The 23,697-nt window shown below is 47.9% G+C and overlaps 1 protein-coding gene across 2 annotated transcripts; it reads left to right on the top strand.

Annotated features, from left to right (window-relative positions):
* The first annotated feature begins 5,053 nt into the window (after positions 1 to 5,053).
* Positions 5,054 to 19,034, top strand: Slc16a5 (solute carrier family 16 member 5). Of its 2 annotated transcripts, none has more exons than XM_004655172.2 (4): positions 5,054 to 5,393; positions 9,059 to 9,202; positions 12,317 to 13,129; positions 17,717 to 19,034. In XM_004655172.2, exons 1-4 carry the CDS (start codon positions 5,195 to 5,197, stop codon positions 17,962 to 17,964), a joined length of 1,404 nt encoding a protein of 467 aa, XP_004655229.1. In that variant the 5' UTR covers positions 5,054 to 5,194; the 3' UTR covers positions 17,965 to 19,034. The 2 variants fall into 2 exon arrangements, with proteins under 2 accessions (XP_004655229.1, XP_045014070.1); XM_045158135.1 differs by having other exon boundaries at positions 5,168 to 5,287.
* The last annotated feature ends 4,663 nt before the right edge of the window (positions 19,035 to 23,697 follow it).

The raw sequence follows: 23,697 nt of genomic DNA, 5'->3' as shown, positions 1-23,697 counted from the left end.
GGCTGGATAAATGACTTAGCAGTTAAGGCACTTGCCTGCAAAGCCTAAGGACCCAGGTTTGACTCCCCAGAACCCACCTACACCAGATGCACAAGGTGATGCATGCACACAAGGTCATGCATGCGCACATGGTGGTACACGCGTCTGGAGTTCGATTACAGTGGCTAGAGGCCCTGGTGTACCAATTCTCTCTGTCTCATAAAAAAATTAAAAAATAATAAAAAATTTTAAAAAGCTGCTTGTAAAATGGAGTCCCTTGGGGCAAGGCACAGTTTGAAAACCACTGTTTTACACAATATGGAATCACTTAGAGCAGAGCCCAGCCTGCTCTTAACAACTATGAACAAAATGCTGAGTCATTCTACCTTAGCTGTTTTGGTTTTTTTCCCCAGTGCTAGGAAATAGCCTCATACTGCTGTCAAGTGTTCTACCACTGAGCTACGTTCCCAGTCCTTACCATATCTGCCTTATGCAAAATCTAAGTAACTCAGGGCAGAGCATCTGTACAGTTCTGTTTTGGGTTGGAGAGATGGCTTAGCAGTTAAGGCATTTGCCAGCAAAGCCAAAGGACCTCCGTTCGGTTACCCAGGACCCATGTAAGCCAGATGCACAAGGTGGCGCATGCATCTGGAGTTTGGTTGCAGTGGCTGAAGGCCCTGGCGTGCCCATTCTCTCCCTCTCTCTCTTTCAAATAAATAAATAATATATTTATATAGTTCTGTTTTAAAATTCTGGAGTCAGCTTGACTATCTGATCCAGCTACTCAGGAGTCTGAAGGGGAAGGATCACATGTGAGCATGAATTCTAACCCAGTGTGTGCAATATAGTCAGACCCCACATAAAGAAATAAGGGAAGCCAAGGGATGGGGAGATGGCTCAGTGGTTAAAGGCACTGGCTTGCAAAACCTGCCAGTCCAAGTTCAATTCCCCAGTATCCAAGTACCCACACATACAAAGTGGCTCACATGGGGGCTGGAGAGATGGCTCAGCAGTTAAGGTGCTTGCCTGCAAAGCCTAAGAGCCTGGGTTCGATTCCCCAGCACTCATGTAAAGTCAGCTGCACAAAGTGACACACGCATCTGGAGTTCATTTGCAGCAGCTGGAGGCCCTGGTATGCATATTCTCTCTGCCTCTCTTCTCTCTATCTCTCTGCCTGCAAATAAATAAACAAATAAATTTAAAACAAAGTAACTCCTGCATCTGGAGTTCATTTACAGAAATAAGGGAAGCTGGGTGTAGTGAATTCCAGGTCAGCCTGGGCTAGAGTGAGACTCTAACTTGAAAAACAAAACACAAGAAAGAAAAAGAAAAACGGGCTGGAGAGGTGGCTCGGCTGTAAGGTGCTTGCCTGCAAAACCTAACAACATGAGTTTGATTCCCCAGGACCCACGTACAGCCAGATGCACAAGGTAGTGCATGTGTCTGGAGTTCATTTGCACTGGCTGGAAGCCCTGGTGTGTTCAATCTCTCTTTTTCTCACAAATAAATTTAAAAAAAAAAAAAAGAGCTGGTAACAGTGGTGCACGCCTTTAATCCCAGCACTCGGGAGGCAGAGGTAGGAGAATGGATGTGAGTTTGAGGCCACCCTGATACTACATAGTGAATTCCAGGTCAACCTGAGCTAGAGCGAGACTCTACCTTGGAAAAGCAAAAAAGAAAGAAAGAGAGGAGAGGAAAGAGTGAGAAAAGGAGTAAGGGAGAGAAGTAGAAATGGAGGGAGGGAAAATTCAGATGGCTCAGCAGTTAAAGGCAATTGCTTATAAAGCCTACCAGCCTAAATTCGATTTACCAATACCCATGTAAAGCCAGATACACAAAGAGGTGCATGCATCTGAAGTTTGTTGAAGAGGCCTTGGCACACCCATACTCTCTTTCTCATTGCAAATATATATATACATATATAGAATTTTTTTATTTTTTCGAGGTATATATATTTTTTTCTTGAAGAAAAACTTGAGCTGGAGAGATGGCACAGTGGTTAAGGTGCTTGCCTGCAAAACCTAAGGACCCGAGTTTGATTCCCTAGTGCCCACATAAATAAAGCCACATACACAAGGAGGTACATGTGTCTGGAGTTTGTTTGCTGTGGCTAGAGGGCATGGTAGGCCCTTTCAAATAAACAAAATAGAAAGGGCTGGAGAGATGGCTCAGCAGTTAAGGTGCTCACCTGCAAAGGCTAAGGACCCACGTCAGCCAGAGGCACAAGGTGGCACATGCATCTAGAGTTCATTTGCAGTGTCTAGAGGTACTGATATGCGCTCTCTCTCTCTCTAGCTGTTTCTCTCACTCAAATAAATAAATTAAAGTGTTTTTAAAAAAGAAGAAAGATCCAGGCGTGGTGGTACACATCTTTAATCACAGCACTCAGGAGGCAGAAGTGGGAGGATTGCCCTGAGGTTGAGGCTACCCTGAGACAACATAGTGAATTCTAGGTCAGCCTGGTCTAGAGCAAGACCCTACCTCGAAAAACCAAAAAGAAAAAGAAGAAAAAGTCAGGTGTGGTGGCACATACCTTTAATCCCAGTACTCTGGAGGCAGAGGTAGAGGGATCACTGTAAGTTCAAGGCCACCCTGAGACTACATAGTGAATTCCAGGTCAGCTGAACTAGAGAGAAACCCTACCTCGAAAAAAAAAAAAAAAGAAAGAAAGAAGGAAAGAAAGAAAGAAAAACTTCAGGGCTTAGGGTGAGGGGGTGAGGTACTTTGTCAGGACTAAGTGGTTTTATACTTCTGGTAGCTTCCAAAGCTCTCAGGGATCTTCCTAGAACCTTGAAAGGAGGCAGGCTGTAGGAACAGCCACTGATTGGTTCTGTTGACTAAACTAAGGCAAAGGCTATTTCTTCTCACTGCTTGTTGCCGTCCAGAGCCCTGAGTGTGGGTAAGGTCTGAAGGGAAGAGGGAGGCCTGGGAGCAGGAGATGATCTATGGCTAGAAGGGATTAGGAGAGATTGACTTTGGGGTGGGGGTCATTGAGGTTTCTGTGACAAGGAGTGGTGGCCTGCGTGGTGGTGCTGAAATTTACTTGGCATTACCTTTTGGAGCCAAAGATGTAAGTATATGTTTATGGCTGTGTGTGTGTAACTGTGAGTGTGTGACTAGGCACATCTCCGGTAAGTATGTACTTACGTATGAGTGTTTGTATGCAACTGTGAATGTGTGACTGTAATTGGTGTTTTTGTTTGTTTGTTTGTTTGTTTTGTTTTTCAAGGTAGGGTCTCACTCTAGCTCAGGCTGACCTGGAATTCACTATGTAGTCTCAGAGTGGCCTCGAACTCACAGCCATTCTCCTACCTCTGCCTCCCAAGTGCTGGGATTAAAGGTGTGCACCGCCACGCCCAGCTGTAATTGTTTCTATATCTACTTGTATGTGAGAGTGTGTATGCCTGCATAGTGTGTGACTGTGTATATGTGTGTGCAAATGTCAGTGAGGTCAGTGTGAGCTTGTGTGTTTCTGGCCTTTTCCCACAGATTCATAAGTGACTTATTCATGCTAATAAAACAATAAAATTGGGCCAAAGAGATGGCTTAACAGTTAAGCACTTGCCTGTGAAGCCTAAGGATCTCAGTTCAAGGCTCAATTCCCCAGGACCCATGTAAACCAAATGCATAAGGTGGCACATGCATTTGGAGTTCGTTTGCAGCGGCTGGAGGCCCTGGTGTGCTCATTCTGTCTCTTTATTTGTTTATCTATCTGCTCTTTCTTTCTCTCTCTGCCTGTCTGTGGCTCCCAAATAAATAAATAAAAATAAACAAAAAATTACCACCTACATTTTAAATTCCCCAGCTAGGGGAGATACCAATTCTGGACAAGTACCACTGAATACAGAATGCTTGGAGAATCTGAACTTTTCAAATCTGGAAGATGAAAATTTACTGTTGGCCACTGCTGGGTCTGTTTGGTATTTCAAAGGAATACTGGGTACTGCAAATAGGAACTGAAGGGGTAAACTTCTCATTAACCTGTGATTAGTGATGTTTCCCTGTCATTTAAAAAGACTAAAAAGGGGCTGGAGAGATGGCTTAGAGGTTAGGCGCTTGCCTGTGAAGCCTAAGGACCCCGGTTCAAGGTTCGATTCCCCAGGACCCACATTAGCCAGATGCACAAGGGGGCGCACGCGTCTGGAGTGCATTTGCAGTGACTGGAGGCCCTGGCGTGCCCATTGTCTCTCTCTCTGTGTCTGTCTGTTGCTCTCAAATAAATAAATAAAAATGAACAAAAGAAAAAGAAAAAAGAAAAAAAGACTAAAAAGAAGGTGGGAGGTCTGATGTCAAAAACTTGTACAATTTTAAAATATCACAATTAAATGTGAGCTGGTTTCCCATTTAAAAAAAAAATTATCACCTGTGAATCTTGGAAAGACTAGACCAGTGACTGACTGGAAAAGGAGGGTACCTTCATATGGGTTTGTATGACTGCATATGTATCCTTGCACATGTGCACGTGGGGGGGGGTGTTAAGTGGTGGTGGTGGGAGCAATCAGAGAAGCCCTTGCAGGTGGCAGCTCCATTATTCAGCATGATTGTAAAATGTGACTTTTGGCTGGTCGTGGTGGCGCACGCCTTTAATCCCAGCACTCGGGAGGCACAGGTAGGAGGATCGGATCGCAGTGAGTCCGAGGCCACCCTGAGACTCCATAGTGAATTCCAGGTCAGCCTGGGGCTACAGTGAGTCCCTACCTGGAAAAACCAACAACAAAAACAAACAAACAAATAAGAACAACAACAAAAAACCTTGACTTTTGGTAAAAAGAGTGTTGTGTTTCCCATGTCCTATTTTGGGGACTCTAGGGCTTGACTGGCCCTGCTGATCTGCTCCGTTCTATAAACAGTTATCAAGTGGTCCAGGGGTGGTACCTGCAAAAGAATTCCACCTACCTACCTGGTGCCATTGGTCACTGCCTGCCCCTCCCTTGCTGCCTTTCCTGCCACCTCCTGCCAGGCTGTCCCTGGGAAGTGAGTGAAAGGAAATGCCAGGGCCAATGCAAATGCCTCTCAACACCTCCCAAGGGGCGGTGTCCCTCTGTGACACTTGGTGTTGGGGCTTTAAGGAAGAGGCAGTTTCAACCATCCAGGGAGGGGAGCAGGTGGGCTGAGGTAAGGTTGGCAGCCTGCCAACCACCAGGCTCCATTCTCTTCCCTTCCAGGCAATAGTCACAAAGCGGCAGGAAGGCTGTGGCCGTACTGGTAGCAGAGGATGCCCCAGGCCCTGGAGCATGCCGACGGCAGGTGGGCCTGGATGGTACTGCTGGCCTCCCTGGTGACCCAGGCCCTCACCTTGAGCTTCCCGGTATGCATTGGCGTCTTCTTCACTGACCTACAGCGTGATTTCCAGGCCAGCAACAGTGAGACCTCCTGGTTCCCCTCCATCCTCGGAGCTATGCTCCATGCCGGGGGTGAGCGGCCCGGGGAAAGGGTGGGAGAAGGGAGTGGATGGGAGGGAGACATCATGACCTTTCTTGTCTCTGGAGTCTCTCTGACATCAAGGCTTTCTTTACCTCCCAAGTTCTTCCTGAAATCTACCTGATTTCAGCAGGGTTGATGCCCTTGGCTGGAGTCCAGCTGGACTGAGTGGTGTCCCCAGAAGACTAGGCTGCACTGGGGACACGGAGAGTGGGGAGACACATGTGGTGCAAAGTTAGGCCACGGTCCCAAAGTCCTCTGGGTATCCATCCAGAACAGAAGTATTCAGTGCCAGGCTAGAGAAGCCTGTGCTTGGGTCTGCTGACCCAGGCTCTACTGATGTCCAGCTGGGCCATCTCCCACGTGGAGTACCTGGAAGGACTTCACGGACCTTGGAGATGGTAGGAGCTGGGAAGTGCATGGGGCTATGAGCTAATTTTTTTAATTTTTCAAAAGATTGTATTCATTTATTTTTCATTTTCTAAGATAGGGTCTAGCCCAGGCTGACCTGGAATTTACTCTGTAGTCTCAGGCTGGCCTCAAACTCCCAGAGATCCTCCTACCTCTGCCTCCCAAGTGCTGGGATTAAAGGGGCACCACCACAGCTGGCTATTCATTTTTGAGAGAGACAGAAAAAAATAAATAAATAAAGATGCAGATGGAGAGAGAGAAAAAGAGAATGGGCACACCAGCCAGAACCTCCAACCACTGCAAATGAATTCCAGACACATGCACCACCTTGTACATCTGGCTTTATGTGGGTCCTGGGGAATCAAACCTGGGTCTTTTGTCTTTGCAGGCAAGTGCCTTAACCACTAAACAATCTCTCCAGCCCTAAATTATTAACATAATACAGACCTTCACTGGCACTTCAGGATGTGAAAGGAGATGCTAAAAAGAGAACACACGAGAACCCCATCTTTCCCTGAGACTTCCTTCAGACACTGGAGCTTAGAGCGAAGATAGCCCACCTCCTCCTTCTCCTTGCTTTCCCACTACAGGCTTTGGAGGCCCCCTGTACCTGACTGGCAACTCCAGGAATGTGACCGCTTCACCCTTGCCCCAGCAATAGGAGCAGAACAGGAGCTGCCCAGGAAAGTTCTGGAAAGGAGCCAGGATACAGGGACCTCCCCTCAGTTCATGGAAACTCTTTAGGGCAACTTAATACAGTGTCCTCAGAGGGCCTTGGTCAAGAGAAGCCAGGGCCTGCTAACGACTCACGGGGCTCCCCCACCCCATTTGCTTAATTCAGTACTCTGGCTGCTTCTCTGCCTCTCTCCATCCGCACCAGCAGTCTGCTGCTTGTTACACGTTCTCCCCTCCCAGTGGGAAAGAGGAGTCTGGCCTATAGGACCTGGGGTGGGCGTGGGAATCTCAGATGGGTTTTTCTCATGCAGGTAGAGAGGGACCTGGGTCAGGAACTTGAAACTGGACATCCTGGGAAACCTCGACTCCCTAGCCAACTTTGGGCTTACCACCCCACACAGGCATCTCTGTTGGCATGGGAGTCCTGTCTGTCCATCCTCTCTCTCCCCTACACACGTTAAGCCCAAGCTCATCCAGACTACTGTAGAAATTTTAAGCATGAAGGTGTCATTGATCCCTTCAAGTCTCTCACCACACACGCACATTTCCGAGTTGGGGAGAGCTAGCATAAAAGCACTGGCCTGGAGTTCAAGGAAGGCGTCATGCCGGGCCAGGCAGAGGGAGCACCTGCCTCCAGGGTCCCACCCCGGCCCGCTCCCTGACTCTATGACTCAGCTCTTCTCAAGGCCACCTTTCTAAGTCAGGTGACGTTTCGGAAGTGGAAGACGTGTGGACCAGCAGTCACACCCACTCCACCAGTGCAGCAGCAGGAGCGACTGGTCAGCAGCTTTCCCCTGATTGTCTCTGGGCACAGGCTGCTCTCAAACACACTGCTCGACACCAAACTTCTCTCCATCCAAGAGCTCACACACGCATGCACTGGCACACGCACTACACGTGTACACCCTCTCCCTGCCCTCCAGGAGGATGACCGGGAGAAGCCCTAGTATATGTGATTCGTGGGGGCAGGGCAGTCGGTGAATGTGCCCCTTCCAGGAGCGGCTGGCCAGTCTGGCTGGTTTCTACTTGTCAGGGTGTAAGAAAACAGCTGGGGTAAAGGGGAGGAGAGACTCGACTTCTCCACAACATGAAGCCAAATGTTTGGGTGTAGATTCAGGGATCTTGGGGTAGGTTTGTTTTGTGGTCTCGCGCTCTCTCTCTCTCTCTCTGTCTCTCTCCCTTTCTGTCTCTTTCTTCTGCTGGAGATAGATCTCAAGACCTGCATGTGAGCCGGCCTTGAGCGAGACTTTACCTCGAAAAAACCAAAACGAGAAAAGAACAAAAGACCTCCATGCTAAGAATGCACTCTGCTTCTAAGCTCACCCCCAGCCCTTAGATGCATAGATTTTACTAGTGGCTGGAAGTAATGAGAGAAGGTACCTTGGCTGTTTTTCCAGAACACTCTAGGAACCAGACCAACAAGGCTCAGGGTGGTCCAGGCCCCAGTCAAATGTCTAAGGTTGGAAGGTGGAGGAAGGATAATAATAACAAGTCTTCCAGAAGGATGGGGATAGAGAAGAACAGACAGAGATTGGATTTAATTTTTTTTTTTTTCTTGTTGTTTTGTTTTTGGTTTTCCAAGGTAAGGTCTCCCTCTATCCCCAGGTTGAGCTGGAATTCACTACATAGTCTCAGGCTGGTCTCGAACTCATAGCAATCCTTCTACCTCTTCCTCTCAAACGCTGGGATTAAAGGTGTGCACTACCATTACCAGCTAATTTTTATTTTATTTTATTTTTTTAATTTTTATTTATTTGAGAACAACAGACACAGAGAGAAAGACAGATAGAGGGAGAGAGAGAGAATGGGTGCGCCAGGGCTTCCAGCCTCTGCAAACGAACTCCAGACGCGTGCGCCCCCTTGTGCATCTGGCTAACGTGGGACCTGGGGAACCGAGCCTCGAACCGGGGTCCTTAGGCTTCACAGGCAAGCGCTTAACCGCTAAGCCATCTCTCCAGCCCTTATTTTATTTTTTTTATGAGAGAATTGGTGCACCAGGCCTTTAGCCACTGCAATCAAACGCTAGATGTTTGCGCCCCCTAGTGGGAACGTGCGACCTTGCACTTACCTCACCTTTGTGCGTCTGGCTAATGTAGGATCTGGAGAGTCGAACCTGGGTCCTTAGGCTTTGCAGGCAACGCCTTAACCATTCAGCTATCTCTCCAGCCCAGGGGTTGTTGGATTTAGATGCTCTGGGTTGTTGCCCCTCCTGAGATACACCTCAAAGGAGGGTATCCACACAGGTCCTGAGCCAACCCTGTTTTATCCGGATGAAATTGGGCTCAGGTCAGTGTAGCATCAGGTCTTGGTCTACCCCTCGGGAGGTTCATATCAAGGTTACATATACTCTAATCTGACACCTCACTCTATAGGGAAGGAAACTGAGGCAGATCAAGCCTTCCTGGGGCCCACATGGCCAGACAGTGGTAGGGTGGGGATCAGAATTAAGGCTGGCAGGCCGTAGGCACCCCTTAAGCCACTTGGTTAGTTCCTCCTGGAAATCCTCTCCCCTAACCCCACTGGACTTCTGACTCCAGGCCACCTCACCCAGTACCTTCTATCTCACCCACAGGACCCCTCTGCAGTATCCTGGTGGGACGCTTTGGCTGCCGGGCAACTATGATGTTCGGGGGTGTGCTGTCCAGCCTGGGCATGGTGGCCAGCTCCTTCTCTACAACGCTCATCCAGCTCTTCCTCACAGGAGGAGTGATCACAGGTAAGTGCCAATCTGTCTAGCCTGGCAAGCAGGAGTGGACAGGGAAGTCAGGAACTGCTCATAGTCCAGTGAGGGAGCTAGGCAATAGACAGATATACTAAATATGAAGCTTAAATAGTGCTGATCCTGACAGCACATGGGAAGACAGGGTTAGGGGATATGAAAGCACTCTGGCCCTGGAATGGGGTGGACAGGCATGGGAGGAGTCAGGAAGAAAAGTAGCCAGGACATCAGGGTAGGAAATAGAGAGTGCTGGCTTGTCTGGATTAGAATAGTCAAGGAAGGCCTTGGAGAGGAGGAGACATCTGAGCAGTGTGTTAGTCAGCTTTCTGTTATTATAATGAATACCCGAGATCATCAATTTATGGAAAAAAAAAAGGTTGCGCATAGTGGCCCATGCCTTTAATTCCAGCACTCAGGAGGCAGAGGTAGGAGTTTGAGGCCAGCCCCACCAATTTTAAATATATGCAGAGTAGAAATAACGAATAATGAACTTTCTTCACGCTATATCAACAATGCTCCTTAAAACAATTTTTAAGGGCTAGAGAGATAGCTTAGTACTTAAGGCACTTGCCTGCAAAACCAAAGGACCCAGGTTTGATTCTCCAGGACCCACATAAACCAGATGCACAAAGGGTCATACACAACTGGAGTTTGTCTAAGGTGGCTGGAGGCCCTAGCATACCCACTCCCCCCAAATAAATAATTTTTTTGTTGTTTTTTCAAGATAGGGTCTCACTGTAGCCCAGGCTGACCTGGAATTCACTATGTAGTCTCAGGGTGCCTCGAGCTCTCGGTGATCCTCCAACCTCTGCCTCCTGAGTGCTGGAATTAAAGGCATGTGCCACCATGCCTGGCTACATTTTTGTTTTGTTTTGTTTTTTCGAGGTAGGGTTTCACTCTAATCCAGGCTGACATGGAATTCACTATGTAGTCTCAGGGTAGCCTCAAACTCACAGTGATCCTTCTACCTCTACCTCCCAAATTCTGGGATTAAAGGCATAGGCCACCACACCCGGGTATAAAATATTTTTAAAATCCAGGCTACTGCATTTTTTTAATCAGATCTCACTCTAAATCAGACTGACCTGGAACTCCCTCTGTAACCTGATGCTGGTCTCAAACTCATGGCCAATCTCCTACCTCAGCCTCCCCAGTGCACATGCCACCAGGGCTAGCAACAATGCCTTTTTAAAATTTTTATTTATTTATTAATATTATTATTTGGGGTTTTTTTTGAGGTAGAGTCTACTCTAGTCCAGCCTGACCTGGAATTCACTATGTAATCTCAGGGTGGCCTCAAACTCACGGCAATCCTCCTACCTCTGCCTCCCAAGTGTTGGGATTAAAGGCGTCCGCCACCACACCCAGCTTTTAATTTTATTTTTATTTATTTATTTGAGAGAGGGAGAGAAAAAAAAAAAAGTCATGCACCTGGGCCTTCAGCCACTGTAAACAAACTCCAGATGCAGGCGCCACCTTGTGTATCTGGCTTACTTAGGTACTGGGAAATCAAACCCGGGTCTTTTGGCTTTGCAGGCAAGCACCTCAACTGCTAAGCCATCCCTCCAGCCTCTCTTTAAAAAAAAATATAGAGGGCTGGAGAGATGGCCTAGCGGTTAAGCGCTTGCCTGTGAAGCCTAAGGACCCCGGTTCGAGACTCAGTTCCCCAGGTCCCACGTTAGCCCGATGCACAAAGGGGCGCACGCGTCTGGAGTTCCGTTTGCAGAGGCTGGAAGCCCTGGCGCACCCATTCTCCCTCTCTCCCTCTATCTGTCTTTCTCTCTGTGTCTGTCGTTCTCAAATAAATAAATTTAAAAAAAATTTTTTTAATAGAAAAAATAATACTAAAGGACAATGATCTATCAAAGGAGGCCAGGGAAGAGGATGTAGGAGAGTGAATTTGCTAACAGAATGTCTAAGGAGACGGGCTGAAGGGCAAAGTAGAAAGTTTGCCTCTGAGAACGTAAGTAGGCCGTTGCCCCAGATGAACAGCTGAGTGTGAGGCTGGGAAGGAGGTGCTGGGATGTGCAGAGAAAAGGGTCCAAATAGCCACCAAGAAGAGCAGGTAAGTGAATGACAAAGAAGGTCAGACATCAAAGGGAGCTGCAACACATTCATTGCCCTGAGCTTTGGCTGCACGTGATGGGTTCAGTTTCAGGGAAGCAGGGGCCGGGCAGCCCCTCTGGGGAGGTGGTGTCTGAACTGAGTGGAGCATGGTCCAGGCACAGAGAGGACCACAGCAAAGGTTGCAAGGTAAAGACAGCTTGCTATGCAGGGAAAGAGAAAGCAGTTAAGGTAGCTTGATCCTGGTAGTTGGCAGGGAGCGGCCTGAAACAGTGGGCCAGAGCCAAACCTCCCAGAGCCTTTCAGGACATAGTAAATGCTTTGAATATTTTTATTTTTGAAAGTATTTTATTTTGTTGTTTTATTTATTTATTTATTTTTATTTTGGTTTTGGTTTTTCAAAGTAGGGTCTCACTCAACCCAGGCTGACCTGGAACTCACTCTATAGTCTCAGAGTGGCCTCAAGCTCATAGCAATCCTCCTACCTCTGCCTCTCCAGTGCTGGGGTTAAAGGTATGACTCACCAGGCCGGATAATTTTTTATTTTTATTTATTTATTTATTTTGAGGTAGGATCTCGCTGTAGCCCAGGCTGACCTGAAATTCACTATGTAGTCTCAGGCTGGCCTTGAGCTCACAGCAATCTTCCTACCTCTATCTCCCTAGTGCTGGGATTAAAGGTGTACATCACCATACCCGGCTCTTTTTAATATTTTTATTTACTTATTTACGAGTAGAGACAGAGAACACACCAAGAAGACCTCTGGCCGCTGCAAATTAGCTCTAGTTGCAACATGCCACTTTGTACATCCGGTTTTATGTGGGTACTGAGAGGCGGAACCCCAGGCAGGCAAGCTTTAGAAACCAGCACCGTGCAATCTCCGCACCCATCTCCCTAGCCCAGATTGCCATCTTCACTTCACAGGAATTTAGGAGTGGGTCTGGCCTAGAACCAAAGGATATGGGGCATGAACCAGGGCTCCCTCTACGGGGTGGAGGTGGAAAGTTCTAGAACGTTCCTGAGCTGGTATCCCTTCTCACACCACAGGCCTGGGCATGTGTTTCAGCTTCCAGACAAGCATCACGGCGCTGGGCTTGTACTTTGTCCGACGGCGGCCACTGGCTAACGCCCTGGCCTCCATAGGCCTCTCCCTGGGAGTCACCCTGTGGCCACCGCTGGCCCGCCACCTCCTGGAGGAACTGGGCTGGAGGGGGTCGTTCCTCGTCTTTGGCGCGGTCTTTCTGCACTGCTGTGCCTGCGGGGCCATCCTGAGACCCTTGGCCACCCCCACGACTCCCGAGAGCAAAGGAGCTCCCCCTGCACCCCCTCCCAAGACACCTGCTCGCAGCTGCTGGGCAACGTGCATCTCGACCGTGCAGCATCACCTGGCCGTGGACATCCTGAGACACAACATGGGCTACTGCGTGTACACGGTGGGCGTCACGTGGATGATGCTGGGTTTCACGCTGCCGCATATCTTCCTGGTGCCCTACGCCGTGCGGAACGGGGTGGACGAGTATCGGGCGGCCCTGCTCATTTCGGTCATTGGCTTCTGCAACATCTTCTTGAGACCCGTGGCCGGGCTGTGGGTGGGCCGGCCGAGCTTCGCAGCCTACCGCAAGTACACATTCAGCTCGGCGATCCTGCTCAACGGGCTCACCAATCTGGTGTGCACCGTGTCGGCCGACTTCCGGGTGCTCATCAGCTACTGCCTGGTGTACAGCGTGTCCATGTGCGGCATCGGCATCTTCCTCTTCCAGGTCCTCATGGACATTGTCCCCATGGATCGGTTTCCCAGCGCCCTGGGCCTCTCCTCTGTCCTCTGTGGCATCGCCTCCGTCAGCTCCCCTCCACTGGCTGGTGAGAACCTGGGAGGGAGGGCGGCCAGGTGTGCGCAGGTGGGGCCAGCATAGGCAGGGAATGGGAGGCGGCGCAGAGGGGAACAGATGTGGGTGGAGCCCAGCGTCGTCTCTAGGGACTGTGAGTCTTCCAGGCAATCCCGGGAAAATGCCGTCGTCTGTGACCTACCCAGCACTCAGGGTATGAACAGGTGAAATGATGAGCTTGGCCGGCTGTGGTGGTGGCAGGAGAATCAAGAGAGTTCAAGGTTGGGCTGGAGAGATGGCATAGTGGTTAAGGTGCTTGCCCGAAAAGCCTGAGGACCCAAGTGCGGCTCTTCAGGTCCCACATAAGCCCAACACAAAGTGACGCAAGTGTGCAAGGTTGCACATGCGCACGAGGTAGTACATGCCTCAGGAGTTTTTCATTTTATCTATTTAGTTTTTCACCCAGCTGCCTCTGGAGTGTGATTGCAGTGGCCTGAGGCCTTGGAACACCAATTCCCCCCCCCCATCTCTCTCTTTCTCTCTCTCTCTCACACACACTCTCCTCTCCCTTACTCATAAAGAAAACAAAGAAGGCCAGTCTGTTTGGCTTGCCTTTAAAAGAAAAAAAAAGGAGTTCAGCTGGGTGTGGTGGCACACGCCTTTAATCCCAACACTCCAGAGACAGAGGTAGGAGGATCACTGTGAGTTTGAGGCCAACCTGGAGTTGTAGAGTGAGGTCAGTGTGGCAGACAGCTTCAGGTTCACGAAGATGAACTTCCAGACCAGGCACAGTTATGGAGGAAGGAATATTTATTGAAGTTTACAGATCCAGGGGAAGTTCCATAATGGCAGAAAGCTGGCCTGCTTTCACAGGACCAAGCAGAGAGAGAAAAAACACCAGCCAAACACTTCAGAAACTCCAGCTAGGCACACTTTGCATATCTTTAGATTGAAATCTCAAACCCACCACCACACTTTAGGACCCACCCAGTGACACCATCTCCAGCCAGGTGGCTGCAGATGCAAACTACAGAATAGTAAAACACTGAATATATTGGGGACCATGTATTCAAACTACCACCTTCCGTCTGGGCTAGTGAGACACTACCTTTAAAAAGGGGGGGTGGTGGAGAGATGGCTTAGTGGTTAAGGCATTTGCCTGCAAAGCTTAAGTACCACAGTTCAATTCTCCAGGTCCCACATAAGCCAGATGCCCAAGGGGGCGCATGTGTCTGGAGTTTGTTTGCAGCGGCTGGAGGCCCTGGCATGTCCATTCTCTCTCTTTCTCACTCTCTCTCCCCCTCCATCTCTAACAAATAAATAAAAATAAAAAAGTTAAAAAGAAAGAAAGAAAGTTGGGCGTGGTGGTGCACGCCTTTAATCCCAACACTCGGGAGGCAGAGGTAGGAGGATCGCCGTGAGTTCGAGACCACCCTGAGACTACGTAGTGAATTCCAGGTCAGCCTGGGCCAAAGTGAGACCCTACCTCAAAAAAACACAAAAAAAGCCGAGCATGGTGGCACACGCCTTTAATCCCAGCACTCAGGAGGCAGAGGTAGGAGGATTACCATGAGTTCAAGGCCACCCTGAGATGACAGAGTTAATTCCAGGTCAGCCTGGACCAGAGTGAGACCCTACCTCAAAAAAAAAAAAAAAAAAAGAAAAGAAAAGAAAAGAAAGAAAATGTGGGTTTCCACACCAAGCCTACCTAAATCCTTTATCTTCCTCTCTGGGCTTTTGCCTTCTTATGGGTGAAGTGAGGATCTGTCTCTTTGTGGGGCTTGTAAAGACCCCAAGGTATGAAGCAAAGAGCTTTATGGACGGGTGGCACAAGACGAGTGTTCTGCATGGATTTGCAGTTATTAACATCCTGCCTCCTCCCTCCCACCGAGGGAGGCCTTGGCACATCTTTTTCCTTCTCTGAGCTACAGCGTCAACTGTGAAAAGCAGTGGTACATGCTCTGTCCCTTATTCAGCCAAGCTGGTCACTGGGTGTGCATGGCCAAAAACCATGGTTTTGTAGGCCTGCCTTCAGGAATGCAAGCAAACGGTTACATTTGTGTGATCCCAGCACTGATATATGCTGAGAGGGAAACAAGCAGGCTCAGGCTTTGTAAAAAGAAACCCATAGGAGGGCTGGTCAGATGACTCACTGGTTAAAGGCACTTGCTTGCAAACCTCGCCAGTCCAGGTTCGATTCCCCAGTTCTCATGTAAAGCCAGCTGCACAAGGTGTTGCATGCATCTAAAGTTTGTTTGCGGAGGCCCTGGTGTGGCCTCTCTCTCGCTCTCTTTCTCTTTCTCTGCTTGCAAATAAATACGTAATGTTCAAACAGAAAGAAATGCATAGAAGTTGGGTGTGGTGTCACATGCTTTTAATCCCAGGCAGAGGTAGGAGGATTGCTGTGAGTTCAAGGCCACTCTGAGACTACATATTTAACTCCAGGTCAGCCTGGGCTAAAGCGAGACCCTTCCTTTAAATAAAAGTTAGAAGTCTCAGGATGGAGGGATGACTTAGTGATTAAGGCATTTGCCTGCAAAGCCAAAGGACCCAGGTTTGATTCCCTAGGACCTACGTTAGCCAGATGCACAAGGGGGTACATGCACCTGGAGTTTTTTTGCAGTGGTTAGAAGCCCTGGTGTGCCCATTTTCTCTCTCTCTCTCCCTCAAATAAATAAATAAACTGTTTAAAAGAAGTTAGAAGTCTCAATTTCAACAGAGCATGGTAGTGCATGCCTTTAGTCCCAGCACTTGGGATGCAAAGGTAGGAGGATTGCTGTGACTTTGAGGCCACCCTGAGACTACCTAGTGACCTAGTGAATTCCAAGTCACCCTGGCTTAGAGTGAGACCCTACCTCATAAAAACCAAAGGGAAAAAAAAAGTCTCAATTTTTGTTAAATATTTTATTTTTAAAATAGTCTTATTTATTTATGGAGAGAAAAAGAGGCAGATAGAGGAGAGAATGGAAGCACCAAGGCCTTCAACCACTGCAAAAGAACTCCAGATGCATGCACCATTATGTGCATCTGGCTTATGTAGGTCCAAGGTAATCGAACCTGGGTCCTTGACTTTGCAGACAAGCACCTTGACCATTAAGCCATCTCTTCAACCCCTATTTTTAAAAATATTTTTGTATTTTATTTATTTATGAGAGAATGGGCATGCCAGGACTTCCAGCCACTGTAAACAAACTCCAGATACATGAGCCACCTTGTGCATCTGGCTTATGTGGGCCCTGGGGGATCGAACCTGGGCCCTTTGGCTTTGCAGGCAAGTGTCTTAAGCACCAAGCCATTCCTCCAGCCCCCCATTTATTTATTTATTTATTTATTTAGCAAAGAATCCTTTAAGCAGCATTCTCTGTTCAGACTTTTTTTTTTTTTTTTTTTTTTTTTTGTTTCTCGAGGTATGGTCTCACTCTAGCCCAGACTGTAGTCTCAGGGTGGCTCACTTGGGAAGTACAGGTATCAATGTGAGACTTAAATGATTTTCTAATGAAGTTTTCCAAGCAAATAAGTGCAAGGAGCCATCCAGGAAGAAGAAAGGATGGGACCTGGGCAATAGCTGGGCAAATGTCTTGGATTGTATTAGCCCTTAGCACATTGCTTACAGCCTCCAAGGGTGAAGGAATCAGGCCCATAAGTTCTCTTCTGGCCCAGGACTCACATGGGAAATCAGAAGTTCCCTTGCCCTCTTTTCATTCAACAAATATTTACTGGGCATGGTGGCAGTGGCACACACCTTTAATCCAAACATTTGGAGAAGCCGGGCATGGTGGCACATGCCTCTAATCCCAGCATTCAGGAGGCAGAGGTAGGAGGATAGCTGAGAGTTCAAGGCCACCTTGAGACTACACAGTGAATTCCAGGTCAGCCTGAGCTAGAGTGATACCCTACCTCAAAAAAAACAAAAATAAATAAATAAATAAATAAATAAATAAATAAATAAAATAAAAATCAAACATTTGGGAGGCAGAGGTAGGAGAATTGTGAGTCTGAGGCCAGCCTGAAACTACAGAGTGAATTCCAGATCAGCCTGGCCTACAGTGAGACCTTACCAGGAAAAAAAAATTAGGGCTGGAGAGCTGGCTTAATGGTTAAGGCACTTACCTGCAAAGCTTCAGGATCCAGGTTTGATTCCCCAGTATCCATGTTAAGCCAGATGCACAAAATGGTGCATGCATGTGGAGTTCTTTTGCAGTGGCTAGAGGCTCTGACGTGCCTATTCTCTCTCTATTTGTCTCTTTCTCTCTCTCATAAATTAATAAATAAAAATTTTAAACCAGGTGTAGTGGCACACGCCTTTAATCCCAGCACTTGGGAGACAGAGGTAGCAGGATCTCCGTGAGTTTGAGGCCACCCTGAGACTCCATAGTGAATTCCAGGTCAGCCTGGGTTAGAGTGAGGCCCTGCCTGGAAAAACCAAAAAAAAAAATTTTTTTTTAATAATCAACACATAGCTACTGAGTGCCTACCACTTTATTTTATTTTTTTTTTTTTTTGTCTAAAAGAGATGAAAGTATAATCCCTGCTCTCTCAGAACACACAAGTTACTTGGGGGTGGGGGTGAGGCCCAGCAACTCCCACAGTAGGCTGACTTGTCCTCTGCCCCCCCCCCCAGGGTTCCTGCTGGACACCACCAACAGCTTCAGCTATGTCTTCTACATGTCCAGCTTCTTTCTCATCTCAGCTGCCCTCTTCATGAGCGGAAGCTTCTATGCACTGCAGAAGAAGGAGCAGAAAGGCAAGAGTGCCAAGGTGGAAGATGTCATCTCAGAGACTACCCTGATGCAGGGTCTTACCCTGGAAAGCAAGGACAGTGTCCAGAAGCAATTGTGCCCTGAGAACATATATGTGACCACTGTCTGAGCTCCAGGGGTCACATGTGACCAGCGTCTGAGCCCTAGCGTCAGTGAGAGTGACCTTCCTTCCAGCTAGCAGCAGGTAAAAGCAGGTCTTGCTGTATTTCTTCTCTGGGGCCCAGGAAGGTGGGTCTGAGCCCTGCTCAAGGCGGTCACAGCGAGCTCCGCTCCACTGGCTCCTGGCTACTGATCCTACAACCCAGCGCTGTGGACCTTCTCATCCAACCTGCGTGCTTCTCATGTCAGCTCTCCTTGTCCTTCTCTGACCTCCAGGCACATCTGAAGGACTCACCCTTCCTCCAGGGACCTCCTGTTCATCTCTTCCCAAATAACCAGCCCTGACCCCTTAGGTGGTACGCCTCCAAGGGACTGGGCTTCACGCTGACTGGAGCCCTCGGGAGATGGAGGGCCAGACTGATCATTTGATCTTGATACCAAATGGAGACCCGATTCAATGTCCAGTGGAGAACCAGTGCAGAGAGCAAGAGCGCTTTCTGACCCCCAGAAGCTGGCCTTCCTGACTTGAGTCTGACCTAGTATCCACTATGTAACCTCAGGATGGCTTGGAACTCCTACCCCTGCCTCAAAAGTGCTGGGATCAAAGGCGTGCGCCGCCATGCGCGGCAGTGGAGAAGTTTAATGCTGTGGTCGAGGGTAAAGCATCATCCAACTGACTAGGGGAGACGACCCGTTAGGCAGCACCATTTTTACAAGGACCGTTGTGAACACAGGACTGTGGGTGTAACAGTAGCCTATGTTCCCCTCTTGGTCTTCTGAAGCCTGTCTTCCCTCCTCTGTGTTAGTTATGCCCACCCTGTGGCAGTAGCTGGCTGGGCCAGTTGTACATGCAACCTTGTTTCCTTGGACCTGGAGCCTGCAGTGATATCACACACATGGACTTTGCTGGCGCCCTCCATCTGAGGTCATTACCCAGGTCTGCCTGTCATCAGTCTAGGCTTGACCCAGCAGGGTACTCCAGGGAAGAGGAAAACAGTTTGTTTGAATCATATACAAAAACATTCCCTGCAGAGGGTCATAAACTCTGAACCTTTAATAAAGCTGAAAAACAGGCCTGAATGAATTTCCTCTCCTCTTCTAGCTTGGCAGGGCTGCAGGGTCAGGCTCAACCAGGCTCCAGCAAGAAAACCTTATCAGGAAAAATGGTTTGATTTTCATGACCTAATGCTAGGCTTCCGCCTCCACAGGTCCACCTGGCATGAATAAGCATCTTTGGAGCTGCCCTTTCTCCTCCAAGATGCTATTACGAGTGCCCCCTGATGGCCAAATGAGGTAGTGCAGTGTAAAGACCTAAGTTCTCGTTTGACTGCCCTCATTTGATATGTGACTTAAGGCATTGTTCACTGCCCATGTGCCTTGAAAAAGAAGGTTCACGGGCTGGAGAGATGGCTTAGCGGTTAAGCGCTTGCCTGTGAAGCCTAAGGAGGCTCGGTTCCCCAGGTCCCACGTTAGCCAGATGCACAAGGGGGCACACGCGTCTGGAGTTTGTTTGCAGAGGCTGGAAGCCCTGGCGCACCCATTCTCTCTCTCTTCCTCTATCTGTCTTTCTCTCTGTGTCTGTTGCTCTCAAATAAATAAATAAATAATTTTTAAAAAAAAGCTAAAAATTCATAAAAAAAAAAAAGAAAAAGAAGGTTCACTTGTAGGAATTAAAGTCTCTTAACTTGAAAAAAGCCAGGCGTGGTGGCGCACGCCTTTAATCCCAGCACTCGGGAGGCAGAGGTAGGAGGATCACTGTGAGTTCGAGGCCACCCTGAGACTCCATAGTGAATTCCAGGTCAGCCTGAGCTAGAGTGAGACCCTACCTCGAAAAACCAAAAATAAAATAAAAATAAAAATAAAATAAAATAATAAAATAAAATAAAATAAAAAAGTCTCTTAACTTGAGAAGTCTGACTGTATGTCATGAAGATCCTCACTGCTCCCCAGTCAGTAGTGAGCTGCTTGTCTGAAGGGAAAATGTGGGGACACAGTTGGGGTTAATATCCACCACACTTTGAGATGTTGGGCATCCTCTAAATGGCCCACTTCCAGAAAACACTGAAGGGGAAAAGATAACTGTGGGGTTGAAGAGATGGCTCAGCGGTTAAGGCATTGCCTGCAAAGCCTAACGACCAAGGCTGAATCTTCAGGACCCATGTAAGCCAGATGCACAAGGTGGCGCATGAGTCTGGAGTTCATTTGCAATAGCTAGAGGCCCTGGCACGCCCATTCTGTGTGCGTGTGCGTGTGTGTGTGTGTGTGTGTGTGTGTGTGTGTATCTTTGTGTTTCTCTCTACTTAAAAAAAAATAAATTTTAAAAAGATAACAATGGGGCTGGAGAGATGGCTTAGCAGTTAAGCACTTGCCTGTAAAGCCTAAGGACCCTGGTTCGAGGCTTGATTCCCCAGGACCCACGTTAGCCAGATGCACAAAGTTGTGCCTGCATTTGGAGTTGGTTTGCAGTGGCTGGAGGCCCTGGTGCACCCATTCTCATTCTCTCTCTCTCTCTCTCTTTCTGCCTCTTTCTCTCTATCTGTCTGTAGCTCTCAAATAATTAAATAAAAATAAAAATAATTAAAAATATATAACTACGAAAAAAATGAAAAAAATATATCTATAACTATGAACCATTAGCATAGGGAAATTTTGTTTTTTTCTTTTTTGTGTGTGTCTTTCCCATCAGGTGCATTGATGTTTATTCCCATTTCACATGCACATATTTACACACTCATGTGCTCCAATACAGTTAGACACACAGCCTATTATCATTCCTACCATCATTTTTCAAACTGTATGATTTAGACAGTTTAGGCCTCATTCTTTTTTCTCTCCCAATTTTTATTAATATTTTCCATGATTATAGAAAATAACCCATGGCAATACCCTCCCTCCCCCTTCTTTCCCCTTTGAAACTCCATTCTCCATCATATCCCCTCCCCATCTCAATCAGTCTCTCTTTTATTTTGATGCCATGATCTTTTCCTCCTATTATGATGGTCTTGTGTAGGTAGTGTCAGGCACGGTGAGGTCATGGATATCCAGGCCATTTTATGTCTGGAGGGAGCATGTTGTAAGGAGTCCTACACTTCCTTTGGCTCTTAACATTCTTTCTGCCACCTCTTCCACATTAGACCCTGAGCCTTGGAAGGTGTGATTGAGATGTTACTCAGAACTCCAGTCACTTCTTTCCAACATATGCACCACTTTATGCATCTGGCTTTACATGGAGAATCCAGCCCAGGTCATCAGGCTTTGTATGCAAGCACCTTAACTGCTGAGCTATCTCTGAAGTCCCTCTAACAAAGATTTATTGAGTACCTTTTGTATGCTAAGGACTGGGCAGAGAGGGATAAGACTTGTCACTCTGCCCTTAGAACAAAACCAAAGCCTAAACCTGGCGTAATCCCAGCATTCAGGAGACAGTGATAGGAAGATCGTCATGAATCCGAGGACACCCTGAGACTACATAGTGAATTCCAGGTCAGCCTGGGCTAGAGTGAGACCCTACCTCGGGGGGGGGGGGGGGCTAAGCCTATTCCTTCCCAAGTAGGGAAGGCATTTGACACTAGTGAAAGAAAGTCATGTGGGCCATCTAACTCCTGAGTTTAGCTGATCACCTGAGAATCCTTTAGAGAGAGCACAGAGGAAGCTCCCAGCTGGAAAAGGGTCTAGTTCAATTCCATGCTATCACCAAAACCTAGGCTCCAAATACCCCAGGCTTTGCTGCTCTGTCTAGGAAGAGACAGAAAAGACTTCTGTAGCCACTGTGAGCTGAAATGCACTTCAATGGGATACACAGTTTTCCCATGGAAACCAAAGGGCCTGGGATCCTCATTGAGCAGCTAGGGTGCCCAAGCACCCAGACTAAGATCAAAACTCTTGCTGTAGGCTGCCTAGTGGTTAAGGCATTTTCCTGGAAAGCCAAAGAACCCAGGTTTGATTCCCCAGGACTCATGTTAGCCAGATGCACAAGGGGGCACATGCATCTGGAGTTCGTTTGCAGTGGCTGGAGGTCCTGGCGTGCCCATTCTCTCTCTCTCCCTCTTTCTCTGTCAAATATATATATGTATGTGTGTGTGTGTGTGTGTGTGTGTGTGTGTGTGTGTGTATTTTTTTTTTAACTCCTGCTGTAAGTGGGCACTGAGCAGGGGCTGACCACAGGGACCTGAAACCTCAGAAGTGGGGGCTAGGCCAAGGCTGAAGTGGTTGATCCAGGCCTCTAGTGTCAGTCCCAGAGCTGAAAGTACACAGTCCTTGCTCTCAGGAAGCTCACAGCCTAGCTTCTCCACCCCCACAATGACAACATGAGAGGTCGGCCTCCAGCCTGGTACTCTATTTCCTATCACAAGATCTTTGTCATACACTATCCTGGTGTTGACATAAAACACAGCTCTCACCTCAAAGAGAATATTTATTCTGAGCCAAATATGAGTGACCATATAGCCTGGGAACATGTATTCAGCCTGAAATGTTCCATGGAGTTTTTTGTTGTTTTTTTGAGGGAGGGTCTTGCTGTAGCCAAGGCTGACTTGGATTCATTATGCAGTCTCAGGGTGGCCTCGAACTCTTGGCAATACTCCTACCTTTGCCTCCCATGCCTAGCTACATGGACTTTTTTTTTTTTTTTCTGGGCAGTTGGGTTCACATTGGAAAGCTCTGAGAAGGAATCGGGCCAAAGAAGTTAGCATCTAGCACTTAACACTGTGGCCATCTGAGTGAACCCAGGGTTTTGCCAAGGAATGTTGATTCTGTCCCAGCCATTGCTGGTCCATATATCTGATCAAGAGCCTTAGGACTGGTGGAGGGGGGTGGGTTATGATAATGGTATATATGAATGGAGGCTGTCAATAAAAAATTTAAGCCTGGGCTGGATAGATGGCTTAGTGGTTAAGCACTTGCCTGTGAAGCCTAAGGACCCCAGTTCAAGGCTCGACTCCCCAAGACCCACGTTAGCCAGATAGATGCACATGGAGCACATGCATCTGGAGTTCATTTTCAGTGGCTGGAGGCTCTGGTGTGCCCATTCTCTAGCTATCTCTATCTGCCTCTTGTTCTCTCTGTCACTCTCAAATAAATAAATAAATATTTTTTAAAAAATTTAAGCTGGGCCGGGCGTGGTGGCGCACGCCTTTAATCCCAGCACTCGGGAGGCAGAGGTAGGAGGATTGCCATGAGTTCAAGGCCACCCTGAGATGACAGAGTTAATTCCAGGTCAGCCTGGACCAGAGTGAGACCCTACCTCAAAAAAAAAAAAAAAAATTTAAACTGGCTGGGCGTGGTGGCGCATGCATTTAATCCCAGCACTCGGGAGGCATAGGTAGGAAGATTACCATGAGTTCAAGGCCACCCTGAGACTTCAGAGTGATTTCCAGGTCAGCCTGGACTAGAGTGAAACCCTACCTCAAAAACAAACAAACAAACAAAATTGAGTGGTGATGCACACATTTAATCCCAGCATTCTGGAGGCAAAAGTAGGAGAATGCTGTGAATTCAAGGCCAGCCTGGGACTACAAAGTGAGTTCCGGGTGAGTCTGGGCTGGAGTATGACCCTACCTCGAAGAAAGAAGAATAAAAAGCAAAGAAATTTTAAAAAGTTTTTTTTTTTTTTTTGTAAGTCTTAAGACTGACCCAGTGCCCATGAATACCAGAGTGGTCCAGCTCTAGACTAGGGTGGAGGAGGTGTCCGCTGGGGGCAAAAGACCAATGAAGGAGCAAGGAGTCAACACTGTTTCCACAGCAC

The sequence above is a fragment of the Jaculus jaculus genome, chromosome 9 (assembly GCF_020740685.1).
Source record: "Jaculus jaculus isolate mJacJac1 chromosome 9, mJacJac1.mat.Y.cur, whole genome shotgun sequence".
NCBI classification, from domain to species: Eukaryota; Metazoa; Chordata; class Mammalia; order Rodentia; family Dipodidae; genus Jaculus; species Jaculus jaculus.
This window is presented reverse-complemented; position numbering and strand designations above follow the sequence as displayed.